The following is a 17775-nucleotide window of genomic DNA, read 5'->3' on the forward strand; positions in this document are numbered from 1 at the left end:
GAGGGAGCGCCGGCCGTTTCGGGTTATGATAACAGACGATCCCGGAAAAGAACCCGAATCGACCGGTGCTTCCTCGACGCGGCGTACACCACCTGTCGGCAGCATTTTTCACTACGCGTAAATCGTCCGCGAAGTGGCGGTGTAGTTTGCCCAGAACATTTTTTTTTCTTATTTCAAACTAGAAAAGCTTTTTTTTTTTTTTTTTTTTTTTTTTCACTGTCACCTTTGACTACTTACTTTCATCTCTGTAGTAACTTGCAGCGCGATACGTTGAGAAACCGATTTTTTGCGGGTCGTCCAAAATGCTTTAAAAGTGTTAGTTTACATGCTTAGTTCATATGTGTATATTAATGTGTCCAAACAATTTTGAGGCAAACGACTTACTATCAAAATGTCGCCGGTAGTAAGTATAGCATGCCCCGGAGGGCTGACGCTTTGTGAGGGACCAAGTGTTTCGCAGGGCGATTGGAGCTGGCCAGCGGCGGCTGGGTGATGAACGACGAAGCGAGCACCTTGTACACGGACGTGGTGGACCAGATGACGCTGGGCCACCGCTGGATCAACGCTACCTTCGGACCCTGCGCTCTTCCCAGGGCCGTCTGGCAGCTGGACCCCTTTGGACACTCCAAGGAGCAGGCGGCCCTGTTCGGCCAGGTCGGTCCACGCCGCAAACTATACGGAGAGAAACTAAGAGAGAGGAGGAGATGAATGCGCGCAGTCACGTCGGAGCACCGAGCTCTGATTGGAAGGATTAGTGGGTAGAGGGAAATGCTAGCGGTCTTTGTCTCCCCGCCGTCTCCCTCCAACAAGAGCGAACAAGAGCATCGTCTGCTTTTTTGCGATGATATCAGGGCGGCCAGCTCTTATTGTCTGTTTAAAAAAAAATATAGTGGGTAGACATCAAGGCATCTAACATTGAGGTATACCGACTATCCTTTCAAACAAAGCCGATCAAAACTTGGCGCTGTTCTGACGTAGACACAACGCCTACGCAAGAAGCAGACGACTTGCACTCCGCGTAGGGTGCCTGGAGCGCGTGCACAACTGTTGTGGTTAGCGTTTTGGGCCTCCCGTGCATCGAAAGTGGCCCCCAAGCACATGACGTCACGGCAGCTGGCGTGTCGCGCTGTCGAACGTCGCGTTCCTGGCGGTTGGTTACGGAAGTTCACCCCAACAAGGGTTTGCAAACGCGTGTGTCACTATCGTGCGGCGCCTCAAATGGTGGCTTCCGAAGCAGTGAGTGAAGTCTTCCCCTGAAGAGAGATATACGCGGAACAGACGTCTGCCGCTCTAATATCCGCTGCTATGCTACTGCCAGGATCGCAGAATGGAACAGCGTGACACATATATGACGTCACGAGGTGGAAATCGAGGAACCTCAAACAGGGACGCGGAAAAATACACCCCCGATCGCAGACGTGTTTCAAAGACCACATGAGTGTTTTTAGATGCTGCCATCTTCCCGCTGGTGTGGGCAGAGATTGTCCGATAGTCAAGCCTTGTCAAGGCGTTCTCAGGTTTGCGGGACTGGTACCCCAATAAAGCGTTTTAACTTTCAGTGGCCTGACTACATAGATATTGAAGCGTGGCTGCTTGCAAATGTGGATAAAATGTCCTCACTCAGCTTACAAAAAAAAAAAAAAAAAACATATAGAGCGTTCTTTTTATTTTTTATTTTTGTTTTGTTGTAGGCAGTGCTTTTTTTTTTTATTAATACCGCAGCGCCTCCTGGAGTGTGTCGAATTCGGCGGATTCGCCAGGTGAAGGCGGAAGCTGACCTTTTTCATCTGCCATTGACTCACGAAAGTGTCCAATGAAATGCACTATCATGACCGCCATTGGGGACTTCCAAAGAGGAAAGAGGGCGTCCACCCTTTCCAACTTGTCTCTCACCCATTTCCGTGTTCCGACAGTGACGCCACAGTTCAAAGGCTGATCAAACCCTCACTATTAATAAACGTTACCGACATCCAATTTGTTTGTTTGATTCTTCTATAATTAATATAGTTCTGTTCCGAGTTTCTCAGTGGCGTTTTCTCGTCTCTCCTTTTCAGATGGAGTTCGACGGCCTCCTCCTGGGTCGTGTCCACTATCTGGATCACGACTGGAGGCGCGCGAACCACAAGGCAGAATTTCTATGGCGAGGGGACGACAGTCTGAGTGAGCCCGGGTCCATTAGACACTCGAAAGGCTCCTCCCTTTTAACGCGAAAGCATGAACTGCCTCATGGAGCGAAGCCAGTGAAACTGGCGAAAAACGGCAGCTATATTTTCATTGGCTGGGCGTTGCCTGTAGCAGCGAAACGGCAACTATACTTCGTTTCAACTTCGGTCCGAGCGCGGCCGATATTATGAGCCGAAGGGCCAATCAGACACCGCAAAAAGCGCAGCGTCATGGTATGCTCTCTGCGCTTAATAAGACTAGCCGGCGGAGGGGCACGCATGGAGAGACGGCGAATACCGGCTGGTCCTATCAACTGCAGAGAGCACGCCATGACGTTGTGCCTCTTTCGCTGTTTGATTGGCCCTTCTGCTCATAACATCGGCCGCGCTCGGACCGAAGCTGAAACGAAGTATAGATAGGCCGCTCAAGGTCAAAGCGAATGCGCCTCAGAAATAAAATACTAAGAAAAGCACAGCAACGCAGATGCATCGTCACAGAAGCCGTCGTGAAGCCGGCGGGGTTCACCGCGCCTGCGCACTGGGGGAGTGAGATGTCACCGCCGAAGCTTTGTGTGAAAATGGAAGACCTGGCGCGCTGCTTGTGGGGATGCTTTCGCATTCCTACACGAAGGCAGTCTTAAGTTTCTCTGTCGAGTTTTTTTTTTTTTTTTTTTTTTTTTTTTTTTATCGAGAGCTGGTTTCGGTGTGCAGGACGTCGTTGCATTTACCACAATTATAAGAAACAAGTTATCTTTTTCGTGATGTACTGTTGCTCATGACAGTCATCTTATCGTCGCCCCGCATTCCATAAGATTGCGGCATCCAATCAAAAAGCCGAAAAGCGAATGACGAAGCAAAAATTGGGAACATGAAAGGACACGCTTTGCTTTAGTTTTGCGTAAATAGCTCACGCTTCCACAGTGTAGACCGAGGTGTCGTTCAGTGGGTTATTTGCGCTCCGTTTCAGAGCAGGACATCTTCACGGCGGTGCTCCCGCATGAGTACTCGGCACCCGTCAGTCTCGATTTCACGGGTCCGTTCCTCACGGTGAGTTTTCGCTGTTTTTGCAGTAGTCGCGAGAATATACGTTCAGGTGTGCAGCCTTGTGTTTCTTTATTTGCGTTTCACGTCAATTTATTAAATGCCTAGCATATAACCGGCCTTCGGAGCTTTCGTATATCCACTGTCACGCGTCGATCATCATCGGCGTCACGATCGCCATGCGACGCCTTAATGTCACGCGGTGCTGGCGGGATGGTATAACGTGACATCGTGACGTCATGCTACAGCGTGACGTCACATCTCGTGGTCACTTTCTTTCCGGATGGTCACGTGACAATATTAAGTCGCACTGTCACGTGAGGGGACGCCATCACATCATGGAGGACCTATGGGATGACCAGTGACGTGCAGTTTTCTTTTCCGCGAAATTTGTATTTGTTTATATCTTTAGACACTCTATACGCATAATTTTAATGAATTCAAATTCATGTCGGAAAACATCAACGCGTTCAAAACCCGCGAAGAGGCTCACGAACATTCGTTTGCGCTTCTACGAATAAACAAAACAACTATAGAGCAGCCACTCGCAGTTATTTATTAATCAGTGAATGCATATCGATATCAGATTAGATTTCCCTTTTAATAACAGCCGGTGTAAACGAATCATTTGAGATATTGCCGGCATAGACGCAATATTTATCAATATTTCAAAGAAAAAAAAAGTGAAATCCGTTTACAACTGCCTGTAACGCCGAATTGGAGCGCAGCTCTTGAGGAGGAGTAGGGAAGGGTACTGAGGGGAGGGTAGACCCCTCCTCCTTCTCCTCCTCCTCCCCTCATTCTTTAATATGCTCAGGGGGGGGTCACCCGACCTCGGGGGGAGGGGGTCACGTGACCTCGGGGGTGTCACGTGACTTCGGGGAGTGGGCACGTGACCTTGAGGTGACCTTGGGGGTCACATGACCTTGGGATGACCTTGGGAAGGATCACGTGACCTTAGGGGGTCTCGTGACCTTGGGGGTCACGTGACCTTGGGGTGACCTTGGTTACGCCGACGCCGCTCAAGCCGGAAACGGACGCCTAAGAGCTGCGCTCTAAAAAGAACGCCGCGTAGCATGTGACACTTCCGCAGAGTCATTTCGTGGACTGTTGAATCTGCCCTTCCCGTCCAAGTGAAGGACTGTACGGAGGGCAAGTTCGTCTGCTCCTCGCGGAGGGGTTTTCGTGACGTCAGAGCGATGACGAGCTCTGATTGGCTCGGATTGAAAGGATAGTGGGTAGACCTCAATGCTGGATGCCTCGAGGTCCTTCCAATCCGAGCCAACCGGGGCTCGGCGTCGCTTTGATGTCACCGGAACCGGACCGTGGCAGCTCTTACGTTAATCAGGCTCCTTGCTTCGTGATTGGTTGTTGGGCGTACTTACCTGCGAATACTGCAATCTCATTGGCTGCGCGGGGCCTTAATGAGAGGTACAGGATTCGCCACACTCTGCGTTTCGTACGCTGTCGGTGACTCTGTCATTAAAAAAAAAAAAAAAACCACCCAAAACAAAACAAAAAAAAAAAAAGAAACGCTTTCTTTGTTTTGTTTTTACATGCTTTGAGGAACGCTTATGCTTCACGCAAATGCAGCGCAAGCGTTCCGAATCAGCTTGCGAAGCTTCAGCACGAGCCGTTATCTTATTTATAAGAAGTAATAAGTGATTTTCTGCAACGTTTAATGGGAAAATGGCGACCGACGGAACTCTGGAATACATGGGGAGCCTGAATGGTGCCAGTTACCGATAACGGGCGGACACGCCCCCCCCTTCCCCCCCCCCCCCCCCCTTTTTCCTATTTAAAATTAAAAAAAGAAACATCGCTTATAACTTTTTTTTTTTTTAGTCAACGGTTATAGTTTTATAACTTTGGCGTGTGGTTCGGACAGCCGCCGCTAGCGCCTCATTTGGGCGGACAATGAGCGTTCGGCAATACATAATTTATTCTTCAATATAAAATATAGAAAAAAAAAACAACCTAAGTTTTTTTTCTTTTTCTTAGGGAGGGGGGGGGGGGGGGGATTAGGACACGTTGTCTTTTGCATGCAAGTTCGAATTCTCGTTTCTGTTCAAAAAATCGAACCCATTAGAAAGCCTCAAATAACGCCAGATTTGTGTGGTTTCTTTTTTTTTTGTTGTTGCTTTTTTATAACTAACGTTGTTACTAAAAAAAACAAGGACGTCCTATGCCCAGGGCGTGGCGAAATTCGAGCATCTCATTACCACTCCGCATCCAATGAAATTGTGGCATTAGCCGATAAAAACCGCCCAAGGACCAATCACGAAGCAGGAACAGAATGACGTAACGCAACTGCGACGGCGATGCTGCCAACACTGTGCACGCGCGGTGTGTGTTGGTCTATAAGCAACAGTGTGTTGGTCTATATAAGAAGGCCAATCGAAACTGTTCTATCTCGAGTGTGTCCCCTGACCAAAAACTTTGACCGCAATTTGATTGGGTTGTTTTTTTCTTCTCTAGAAAGAGCAGCTGAAAGACTTTACGCCGCTCGTGCTGAACATCACTCGTTCGGTAAGAGTCGTCAGAATTCCAAACTAATCTTTGTGTATATCAAGTTTTAAAACAAGCGATCCTAAGTAAGCAATCGCACGCACGCGCAAAAAAAAAAGAGAATTTTATAACGGCAACATTGATTATTTCTGATCGTACGTTAAAATAAAACCTGGGTTTAAAAAAATCGAGATATTACTGAGAAAAGAGCATAATAAAACAGACTTATTTGATTAATTCAAATTTATTCGATCTGTAAGATTAATTCTATTTAAATAACTGTATAAAAAAAGTAGTGATTCTTAATCAGTAGAGATATAGTCATAAATCCGTCCGGTCACTGAAAACAGCGCGGAGAAAATAATTATTGCAAATTTAAGGTACAGTTTAATTAACAACTTTTCGTTGTGTAAACCAGGCGTTCTTCAGCAAAAATAGCTTGATTTGTTTTGGTTAGCAAATAATCTCCCTTTGCTTCCTCTTTCGCGTTCTGATTCTCTTTCAATAGGGCATTACTTTTTTAGTTTTTGTTCCCTTCTTTCCTATTCTAATTTACATGCAATAAGACGTGACGTAACTGACGAACGAAGTCGAGAGTAGAAAGGAAAAAAACGGCGTTTTGATTTGCTCAGAACGCTACTGCTTTGTCCTCGTGTTCAACCTGACATGAAAAATTTCTTTCTTCGGTGATTCCTTGATTAAGGTACAAAACAATTCAACGTAGAAAGCAACGAAATATAGACAAGCGGTAAATGAAAATCGTTCGGTGAATATTATTGTGGAGAAGGTGTGATTTAAGTCACCACTGGGAGAACGCATCCAGCTTTCAAAATGCCCACTTACAGTGACTTGGTCTTTTGGGGGCTCTATAGCTTTATCATCTGCATCCCCCAATATTCCTAAACAATATCGACTGAGTAGCCGAAAAAGTGAATTTACTGACGTCAAACCAGACGCTATTGCAGTGTCCATGCTGCTGGACAACTACTTTCTCCAGCGTAAAATTCGCAACCTCAAAATAATTTTTTTTTCAATACGTCTTGCGCTGTGGCAGACCCAGGTTCGGTTCGCGCGTGTGGCTGGCAATCTTTTTCGAGGATTTTTGCGACATCGGTGACGGACGCCCTACATCGCCAACCACAACATAAACAAAGTACAACGGACGTCACTTCCGGTTTCGTCGACAGACAGAACCTCGTTCTTAAACTTTAAAGTTTTATTTATTTTTTCCCCTCACCACAGTCTCGCGTTTGAAACATCATGATTGACCATCTTCTGTTGCGTCTATGTTGAGTTTGTCACTTAGTTGTTTATTAAGATCTAGACAGTGTCGCTACCTTTACGAACAATTTATGCGCGATCACAATGTGGAGATTGTTGTCTCGTAGGGTATTTTCCCTTCGCACAGTTCTTGTAGAGTGTTATAGATGCGGACTGAAGGGGATCAAAAAACTTACGCTTATTCGGCCAACACGCACACGCAGGACGGATTCCGGACCAACCAAAAAATTGTGATGTTTGGAGGCGACTTTGCGTTTTACAACGCGACGCGCTGGTACAGTCAGATGGACAGCCTCATGGACATCATTAATTCCGAAGTAAGTACCATTATGACGGTCCTTCGTGTTCCTGTCAAAGTAGAGAGAGAGCCACCCAGTTTTTGTTTTTGTTATTTTTCTCCCACGGATCTTATTTTGAAATATGGTTTCAATATCTCGTTTTTATGGTTCACTACAGGCGTTGTTGAACGCCGTCTGAATAACGAAATTCATCGTGTAAGAGAAGCACTTAGTGGCATTCTCACGACAGATAATTGGGCAAAGGGACCTACGACCATAACATTCTGTCGGAGGCACGCCGTTTGCAGCAATCTTAAGATAAACAAAAAGTGGGCAACTATAGTGTGAAGACCTTTATGCACTGTCTTCTCGTGCCCTTCTCCCTCGATAATGCTGCATCTTCGCCTGCCAACCAGCTTAGAGGGTTTTCAAAGCAGGGAATAGTCGTCAGACAGAACAATAGAAAGCGAGCACCCATCGACTGGAACGCATGCGATGCCTCGTTGTGGTCGCTCAGCATGAAGGCACTCTATCTGCCAAAAACGTATAGAAAGCGCATCCTCACATCTTGCGCGCTCTCCCTCCTCGCCGAACGACCTCCGAAGGGTTATGCTATACTTCGTTTTATTACAAGAGCGGAGTCAAAGACTAGAAGACATACACTGACACAGACGCACACACTAAAAGCTCAAACTAATGGCACATTCATCGAACCTAACCAAGCGGGAATGGCACATTCCTGCTTGGTTAGGTTCGCCGGCTATAGCAGTTGCTCAATAAATTACACCAGCATAACTCGTCTAGCTCTAAGCAATCGTCGGGCGAGGAATAATTTACTGATTCAGTACCTCCGTGTGCATAAATCAAGTATAGAGCGTGCTCATACCGAACTGCTTTTGCTCAAAACTATTCCGTGTTGTCGGACTACAAAATCCGGGTTCACTTGTGGATTACCCGTAAGTTGCTGCGTCATATCACACCTTGGTACTGCGCGAAGTTTTACCTCAGTCAATCGTCCTTCCATCCAGAAGCGAAGTCCGATTTTTATTCCCAGCATATGAGAAGTCTGGTTGAGTTTAGCTTGACCTCGGAGAGAGGCCGGGATATCCTGAAGCCGCCCTAAATCCCTCCGTGCTTACACATAAAACCGAAACAATCAACGCTCGGAGTTTTAAACTCGTGGTTCTCAGAGTGTCCTATAATTTGCCGTACAAGTCCTGTAAAGGTGAATATGACATCTACGCCGCCTCCCCGGCAACACGCGTTGTCCCGCTGACGTTCTCATGATTCTACGGTGAAATAGTAGATTGTTGAGCGAGTTGGTGATTGATCGGCATAATGAAAAAACAGCCTAAAACAACCGGGGCGGACTCGGATTAGCACAGGACAGCGCTTGTCCTGTGCTTTTCCCACTATTTGTGCCATCTATTTGGCGCAGATTTTTTTATGTTATGTCTTTCCTCGGTATGTCTTAACGTTCCACATAGATAGATGCCCTGTCAATTTGCATAGGACATATATGAACCGCCTGAAATGTTGCCCCTAATCCTGCTTGTGGGGACACAGAAGGACAGTGGATTCTACGCGTTCTACTCGACGCCCGGATGTTTTCTACGGAGCCTGAACACCGAGTGGACCACGTCACTCGTGAACAGCTCCAACGAGATCGAGCCTGTCCACAGGGGCGACTTCTTCCCCTATTCGGACAAGCCAGGTGACCTGTGGACGGGCTTCTACTCTTCCAGACCGTCGCTCAAGTACTTGATACGACGGGCTTCCAATTTTCTCCAGGTAACGTTCAAAACATCGGTTTGCGTTGGTTGGGTCCTCCTGGCTCTGTGCTTCCACTTGAGTAGACTGTGAGAACCATTTACATTACGTAAGTACGCGAAACAGCGACTGTGCATTATTACGAAAGCATTAACTGGTCCCATGAAGCAAGCTGACGTCATCAGCTTTGAAGCCACGCCGAACGGCACCTAGTTTCCCCAATCCCAAAGGAGCGGAGTAAAGCTGATGGATTTCGGCTTCGGTCCCATTGGCTGGCGCGCGTTGGCGAGGCTCCCATTGGCCGCTGCGCGTCAGTTGCAACGACCGCCACCCCATGGCGCTGCGTGTCCGTCAGCGCGCCGGTAACATAAAACGTTCGAGGTCAGAGCGGCCAAGAGCGGCGAGGAGGAGGCGCGCTCTGCCGTCGACTCAAATACGCTGCAGACGAAATGAGGGAGCGGAAGAATGACGTGCATGCTCTCGCATACACAACTCATAAGAAGTGCTTAGGTGTACCTCGAGACTTTTTGGTTCTAATGCCTACCACTAGCAAATAATACCAAAATGAGTGGGAAAGGAGATAGTATACAACAGCGAATAAATTTAGACAAGCGCAACACGACGCTTGTCAGATGAATCGGTGACCATCATCGTTTGTAATAAGGCTTGCTTTAATTAATGCAGACTTAAACCATGAGCCCTATAATGCCTATTATTAATAAAGCCACTTTGTCGTAACTTGAAATGAACTCGCGAAGTGTTAATGCGATTGGACAAAGCTTCCCCACTTTTGTCCTCTTATACTTGACAGGCGTGCCGGCAGATCACAGTGTTAGCCAACATCACGGAAACCGCTATCGACCTTCTGGGTGAGCAACATTGCCAACACATCCTAGGGAATCGCATGCTTTAGTTCTTAGGCTTAGTGGCGCAAGCTAGTGCAAGTTATAAAGAGAAGAGCCAATCCAACACCCCTTCCACCAACAAGTGTGAAATTAAAAAAAAAGACGTCAAAGTTAGATGGCCGGCAAGCTACTGTGTCACCATAAGACTAATAAATGGACGATTGACAAAAGTACGCGTCTTTGCGTTATTTTTGTCGTGGAAGAGTTGGGACATGTGGATAAAAATAAAGCGTTGGTAGCTAGCTAACCTTGTCCCTCATAAATATTGACTCACTAAAAATATAAATTAAACGTTGAAAAAATAGACGAGATGATACAAAGGTTCACATTGTGTCACGCGCAGATAAAGCAGTGGCCATGGCGCAACATCATGATGCCATCACGTAAGTCGTTCCGATTATTTTTTTCCTACACCCCAAGCGACATCGGACAGAGAGCCTTATATTTGTGTCACATCAACCCACAAATCCGCTCTGCACAAAAATAAATATTGCAACCTACTGTTAGTCCGAGTATCGTATACGACCCTTTCACCGTAAAAGCGAACAATCTTTGTCTAGAATAAAGTTAAGGATATAGACGCTTTACACACGCGCCAGATTGAGCCGCCATAGCCGCCCTTCTCCTGTCTTACCGAGATGCCGAGCCACTGAAGCGGGCGTTGACGGGTCTTCACAAGGGCCTATGCTGGGCACAAGTACACAGTAGCACCTAAGATGGCAATAACCTGTCCTGCTGTGGTAATGATGAAGTGAAGCGAACGGAATAAGAGGGAACAAAAACTGAAGGTCAGTTATGGCGGCGCCCATGCACAGCTGCTGTAAAGCGTCTATATTATGAAGCCCGAATCTTCGCTGCCGTGTTTCTAGTCTCGATGACCAGCTGCTGTCACGTTCACCTTTGCTATTGGGCAGGAGATCGAACTATAGGGGGCGCTTTATAGAGCTTGTTGTCCCCACAACCCGGTGTTTACCAACACAACATAACAAAGAAATTGAACCTCGCCGAGCACGGTCTGGGCACGAGCGCTTCGCTTTGATCAGTGCTTTGGTCGCACGAGGAGCGGCCTTCGAATCGTCGTCTTCGATTTCTCGGATCAAAAACAAACAAGAAAATGGGGTTTGTTGTCCCCACAGCTGAAGCGCACCGCTAGAGGCGTGACTGTTCGATCTCCTCCCCAATACCTCCCGCGCCTCGTCCCGAGAACAGAGCCCAACATTTGTGTTCAAACAATGTACGTCACACAGTGCTGTCCTCATTTCGTATCGTGCACAGCGGTACCTGCACCGAGCCCGTCGCCAAAGACTTTGGGGACATCGTCAGCCGAGCTTACACAGCGTGCGAGGTACGTCGACAGTTGCGCCCTCTGTCTCTTTCGAAGTTTCGAGCTGACCTTTGGAGCGTCAATATTCGTTGAATTGGCACTGCGAAGAAAAGCCGTAATTCCTTTAAAAAAATGAGACGTTTAAAACACCCTGTAACGCCGATTTAGAGCGCAGCTCTTGAGGAGGAGGAGCGAAGGGTACTGAGGGGAGGGTATACCCCTCCTCCCTCCTCCTCATCTTCCCTGGTCCTCCTCCCCTCGTCCTTCCTCTTCCTCTCCTCCTCCCTCTCTCTCCTCCCCCTGCCCTCCCCCTCGTCCTCCCCCTCGTCCTCCTCTCTCCTTCTCCCTCCTCCTCCCCACGCGGTGCATTATGGGACATTTCCCATGATGCATGCCGTGGTTACGCCGACGGCGATACCGCTCAAGCTGGAAACGGGCGCCCAAGAGCTGCACTCTAAAAAATAGACTTGCCATGTCTGTTCTTCAGCTAACGGCTAACGTTGTCTGCTGGCTATTTTATTTTCAGAAGGTTATGGCCCTGGGAGTGGAAGCCTTGATCACGGTGGGGACGAACCGAAATTTGTACCCGACCTTCTGCCACCTCCTGAACCAGAGCGAGTGCTTTGCCAGTGAAGGCTACGAAAAGGTGATCCTTCACGCTCCATCGCTCGCACCTCTGGTAGCTATTTCAAACCAATCTGTTCAAAAAGATGTATTAATAGCCAAAAATAGCCACTTAAAGCCATTCCAGTATGTAAACACAGAAATAGCTTATAATTATCGCATAGGGGGATCTATAGTGCCACTAAATAAGCTACGCTTCAGAGTAAGGACACTCACTCATAATGCGGCCTAAAATCATGGTTTCCAGTAATTTAAGGCCTTATCTGAAATCACAGGAAGCGCTTTTTCGTCCTCCACAAATGTTGAAACAGTTCGCAACAGAGCAAAGCAATATTACATTAGCTTTCTAACGCCGAATCTAATGCTGAGGCAGTCGCACTTTTGTATCATGACGATCGGCAGTTGCGCCTGCTCTGAACAAGCACCAAGATGGCGACGCCCAGAACAATATCGGTGAACAGACTGCCGGTACTCTAAGCGTAGCTAATTCAGTAGCTCTAGGGGGATCGCTGGCCGAGTGTGGTAACGCCAAGGAGGATAGAAGGGTACGAGATGGCATGACGCCAGCCGCGTAGCCTTCACAAGCCACGCTCCCTTGACGCCTCGCCTCTTTCTCATTTTCCTCCTTACTCTCCTCACTTACCACGCCAACGTGGCCACATCATGTGACCCTAGCTAGCTTTCGTCTAGCTATGGGGTACTAGAATACACCACAGTCTAGAATTCGATCTGATAAAACCTACTGGACGGAGCGTGCGCAGGCCTGCAAGGAGTCCTTCTACAATCAACCATCCATCTCACACGTGACATGTCACGCGCACCAATCGCCAGAGAGATCTACAGTCACGTTGGCCACAACATCGTTTAAACTTTTTATGACTAGGCTTCACCAATATTGGAACGTGCCCCCTCCTAGTACTTTTAACCTCCTTGGGTAACACGCAGCAGTTTGAATTGCGTAGAGCGCAAGCCCGGGCTGCAGAACCATAGCCTCCTCTGTACAGCCATAGAGTGCCCGGTCGCAGATTTGGAGCGCGAGGATCTAATTGCAGATAGCATTTCTTAAAGGAGCTGCGCAACGATATTTAATTGGAATGTTTTTCACTTGACACCAGCTTACTGGGACACCTGGGACTCAAGGATACTCACACGCAACGCCACTGGCCAAGAAACTCCTTTGTTGCGGTGTAATTTCAAGGACAAAAGCGATCATTTTCATTCAATCTCTCCTTTGCAAAATTTGATGATGTAACTCGGGGATCGCAGTACACCCAAGTGACGATATTTGAATGCGGTTCATAGATTGGACCCGAGCATTGCGTGGGCACTCGACTTGGGCTCGTGACAATTGCTAGCTCGAGAAGCATTCGGGTTGTGACCCGTGTCCAATCGTTGCAACGACGACAACAGCCGAGCCATAACAACGTCTCGAACTCAGCGCGTGTCCTGCGCTTTGCCAACCCCGGCGCGTGGCTATGATCAACATTGGCGGCATATAATCGGCTCCAGATCACGTGGCCGCTTGTTCTGGCTGCGAGTTGAGGGGGTGAACGCTGCTTGATTTTCTTTAATTTTTTTCTGGGACTTCTATTGCGTGGGGTAAAAAACGAACGCGTGTTTCATAGGTCATTAACGTTAGGGATCCGTTTTAAACGGTATTTGCGCAAAGTACAAAAATCGTTGCATCGCTCCTTTAAGGAACCTGATATTCAGCGCACAGCTTTCGCTGTGGCGAGTACCCGAAAGATGGTTTTAAAACCCGACAAAAAAAGAAGTGGTATAGCGCGAGAAATGCGATGCGCACGAGCGGACATTCCATCGCTCGGGAGAAGTGTGTTTCGGCGTCTTGCCGCAGCGGGGCGCCCGTTATATGCCTCTTCTTTCATCTGTCGTCTGCCGCTCTACCTCTTCGCTTTCGGCCGCCGCGTCTCGTGGCGATCTGCCAGGCTTTGTCAGTATAGAGGAGGCTATGGCAGAACCCATGAATTCTGATGGTTTAATCCCCACCTTAAGGTGCCTCAATGTCCTTCCGCTTAGGGTGATGCCATTTTTTGTAGTGCTCGATGCCGACAGCACGCGCTCTCGAGAAACAAAGAAATAGCCGGTAACGAACCACCGCAGCACTGTCAATGCCAAAAGCTCGTGCCGGGGAGACCCACTTTCACGCGCTCCGGGACAAAGAAGAAACAAAAGCGGGGAACGAAAATGGTCAGATGTTATCAATCTAAACGCACATGAAGGTGCCCTACCGCAACCCTGCCCGTTTTGATCTGGATGAGCATCGTACCGCCGCGAGGTCGTGTATCACTTCTGCATGGTGCACCTTAAAAAACTCAGGCTAGCGGTTGAACTGCATACTGGCAAAATTTCTCGTCAACGGCTGAGAGGCAAGTCGGCGATTGGTGTTGACTACCTTCTGGCTGTTTAAACATACGTAAAACACAATATTTACCTCTTTGTACCAAAAAAGATTGAAGATTGAAAAAAACTGAAAGATACCAGAGAAAACACAACTTTCCTGAACAGCCCACCTTACACATTAAACAAAGATGGCTCCACTACAGTGCACAGGGCGCAGGCCAGAGCTCTCATGAGGGAACAACTGAAACATTACTTTAGCGGTGCAGAAGGCAGCACCCGCAGCTAGTATCCCAGTAATGCCCATCAACTTTGGGACTACCCGCAAGGTAGGGACCAGAACTGGAGCAACACTACAGGCATTTCCAGAGACGGTCAAGCGGGGACATGGGAAGGGTGGGCCGGTCCCCCTGCCGGTTCCGAAGTAGCTTTCTGGTCGATCCTGGTTCAGCATGTGAAAGACGTGCTGGGCGGGTAATGAATGACACAAAGACCCAGAACAAAGTTCTCGAGCCAAATAAAAAATGTATAGTGTCTTTCTCTCCTGCTACAGCGCGCTTCACTGACGTTTCTTTACTCGACTTACCTGTTATCTTACTAAAAAAAAGGTTATAGGTGATTTTCTGAAACCTTCAATAGGAAAATGGGGCCGGTTCAATGTAGCTTACGCCATTCATCTTTGTGTATTCGAGGGTTTCGTCCCCCACCCTATTCCCCCCAGTGCTCAGGACTTTCCACGCCCTGCTGGGTAACATGCACGGCGTCCGACGCGCACAAAAGTACGGAACAGAAAGACCTGATGTGTGGTCTCGCGCAGTTCTTCGTCTCGGTGTACAATCCCCGGAGCAGCGTCGTGAAGACCGTCGTCAGGTTTCCAGTGGCGAACAGTGGCTACAAGGTCACCGACGAGACCAGGCACTTCGTTCCCTCGGAGGTATACTCGTCCCATTCTCTCTCGTTCTTCGTCGCCTTGCGATCGACTTTCCGTGACAATAGGGAGTTTTCGTAAATCGCTTTCACCGTTCCGCAACTGTCTCCGCCACTTGCTACGATACCCGGAACTCTACAGTCAAGGGCATCCTCGCACAGGCGCGGTAGCGGCTTCTTCGTTGCGGAAAGCTTAGCGGAGGAGGAAACGCGGTCTTCCGCTACGGTATCCGTTAAAAAAAAGCCGCATCTGCGCATGCGCGCCACCAGCCCCGTCTGCATAGTTCAAGGTCTTCTCGGGGAATACGGAGCGCTACTCGGGTGCTTAGCGGGCTGCGGAAAAAATCTACTAAAACTCCTTAATCTCACATCGGGTGCTCAAAAGAAACACGCAGAGATCTAACCTGTTCTATTAACCCGATGTTCAAACATGAGACGTTTCCCGCAGTTCACAGCATTTGATGTACCGAAAGTGGAGGCTTTCTCTCCACTTCCAGTTCGCCTTGAGAAGTTTTCTTTCCTGTACGCAAAGTTACTTTCCGCTGGCGTGTCAGAGCCTTGGGGCGTGCTCATGACGTAGGGTAGAACGTGTTCCACTCACACGCTCTGCATGGTGATTGTCGTCAAGGCATCCACCGTTGTTCTATCACCCTAACCTCCCGAAAATGAGAAAAGGCAGGAGACGACAGCGACGAGACGAGAAAGAAAGCCGTCCTGTTTCTGTGGTTCGCTTTTTTTTTTTTTTCATTGTGTCTCTTTTTTTATTTTTTATTTTTTTATTTTTATTTTGCACATTAAACAAGATTGTGTCCTGTTTGGACAGCCCTTCAGAAGCGTACACGCTACTGATTCACTCCCTTAAACGTAGCCCGCTTCTGTATCGGCGACGTAGCCCCAAATTTCTGCTTACTACCTACTATTGTTTCAAAGATTTTTTTTTATGCTGTACTAAACGCCAATTAACCCACGCTTCCCTACAATAGACCCTTTTCCAAAAGTAGGCGGCCCCTAAGAGCTGTCACCTATGCGTGTCGGCCATTGTTTGGGCACGTTCTGTGCGTATGTACAGGACACGAGTGTGACGTCAGAGTTCGGCGAGGACTCGGATCCAATCACACGCTTCGTGCCCAAGCAATGGCGACCCCCAATGTTGCTTGGTGGGGTTTTGAAAGAGGTCTATTTTTAACACGATAACGTTAAGCAGCTCGAGTCGCAGAAAATCCGGCGTTGGCGGGACGGGCAAATCCTGATTGGTCGATAGGGTCGTCACGTCACAGTCACATGTCCTCGCGTGGGAAATTCAAACAACCGATAACGCTCAAGTGAAACGGGACGTCAGACGCGGATCGAAAGAAATTAAAACATGATTTATGAGGCGTCGAAGCGCAGGCCTGCTGCCGTGGTGGTGCGGCCTTTTATGGTGACCATCCACGTTCGGGGGTACGGGTAGCCGAGGTGGTGTAGGGCACTTCGGAAGATGGGGTCACAATTGCCTCGGTAGTGCAGGAAGCACTGCGCTTCACAACCAGGTTCATTAGGCCCAGTACCCCGGCCGCAAGGCTCAGGAAGAGGTTGCTGCGCCGCGTCCTCTCCATCGACGATCTCCATATGAAGGTGGTCCAGCTCCGGTGAATTCGGTTGGCAACTGACTCAGTACAGCAGGTGGCCTGAGCCCACCGAATAATCGCAAGGTCGGACGTAGCGTTGCAAACGTACACTCTATTGAAGAGCGATAAGCGCCTGCCGAGCCATGGAGATAGCTTGGCCAGGATGGCACTAGTCTTCCGACGCCATTTTTCCACTGGAGGCCCACGCTCGCCAGTCGGAGCTCTTATAGTCCGTTACAACTCCAGAAGGTAGGGCGAGGGAAAGGAAGGCCGGGGAGGAGAAAGCAGGCGGAACGCCGGAGAGAGGAGGAGGTTTCTTCCTCTCCTCTCCAGCGTTCCGTCTGCTTCTTTCTCCCCAACCTTCCCTTCCCTCGCCCTACCTTCTTGAGTTGCAACCCCTCGCCCTACCTTCTTGAGTTGCAACGGACAACAGATAGCTGTCTATTGTGGTTTCCCATGCAATTCCTGCCAAAGTTTCTGGCTTCGTGGTCCATTCGCCCGTTCAAGTTCCGGTGGACTTCCGATGGTTGATTTCTGCTCGGTACGCTTAAAGGAGCGGTGCAACGATATGCAATGGGAACGTTTTTCACTCTACACGACCTTATTGGCACACTGGACTCAAGGATACTCACACGCAACGCCACTGGCCAAGAAACTCCTCTGTTGCTGTGTAACTTCAAGAACAAAAGTGATCATTTTCATTCAATCTCTCCTTTGCAAAATTTGATGACGTAACGTGGGGATCGCAGTACACCCAAGTGACGATATTTGAATGCGGTTCATAGATTGGACCCGAGCATTGCGTACGCATTCGATCTGGGCACGTGACAATTGATGCCTCGACATGCATTCGGGTAGTGGCCCTTGACCAATCGCTGCAACGACAACAGCCGAGCCATAATATGTCTGAAACTCAGCGCGTGTCCTGTGCTTTGCTAACCCCAGCGCGTGGCTATGATCAACACTGGCGGCATATAATCGGCTCTCATG

The 17775-nt window shown here is 48.5% G+C and overlaps 1 protein-coding gene across 1 annotated transcript; it reads left to right on the top strand.

Annotated features, from left to right (window-relative positions):
- Positions 1-410: 410 nt before the first annotated feature.
- LOC120842650 (lysosomal alpha-mannosidase-like) lies at positions 411-9133 on the top strand. Its single transcript, XM_040213797.1, has 6 exons — positions 411-654; positions 2055-2160; positions 3130-3209; positions 5682-5732; positions 7196-7309; positions 8837-9133. The coding sequence occupies exons 1-6, from the start codon at positions 493-495 to the stop codon at positions 9131-9133; spliced, it is 810 nt and encodes a 269-aa protein (XP_040069731.1). The 5' UTR covers positions 411-492.
- Positions 9134-17775: the final 8642 nt, after the last annotated feature.

The sequence above is a fragment of the Ixodes scapularis genome, unplaced genomic scaffold (assembly GCF_016920785.2).
Source record: "Ixodes scapularis isolate PalLabHiFi unplaced genomic scaffold, ASM1692078v2 PGA_scaffold6__148_contigs__length_123643588, whole genome shotgun sequence".
In the NCBI taxonomy this organism is placed as follows: domain Eukaryota; kingdom Metazoa; phylum Arthropoda; class Arachnida; order Ixodida; family Ixodidae; genus Ixodes; species Ixodes scapularis.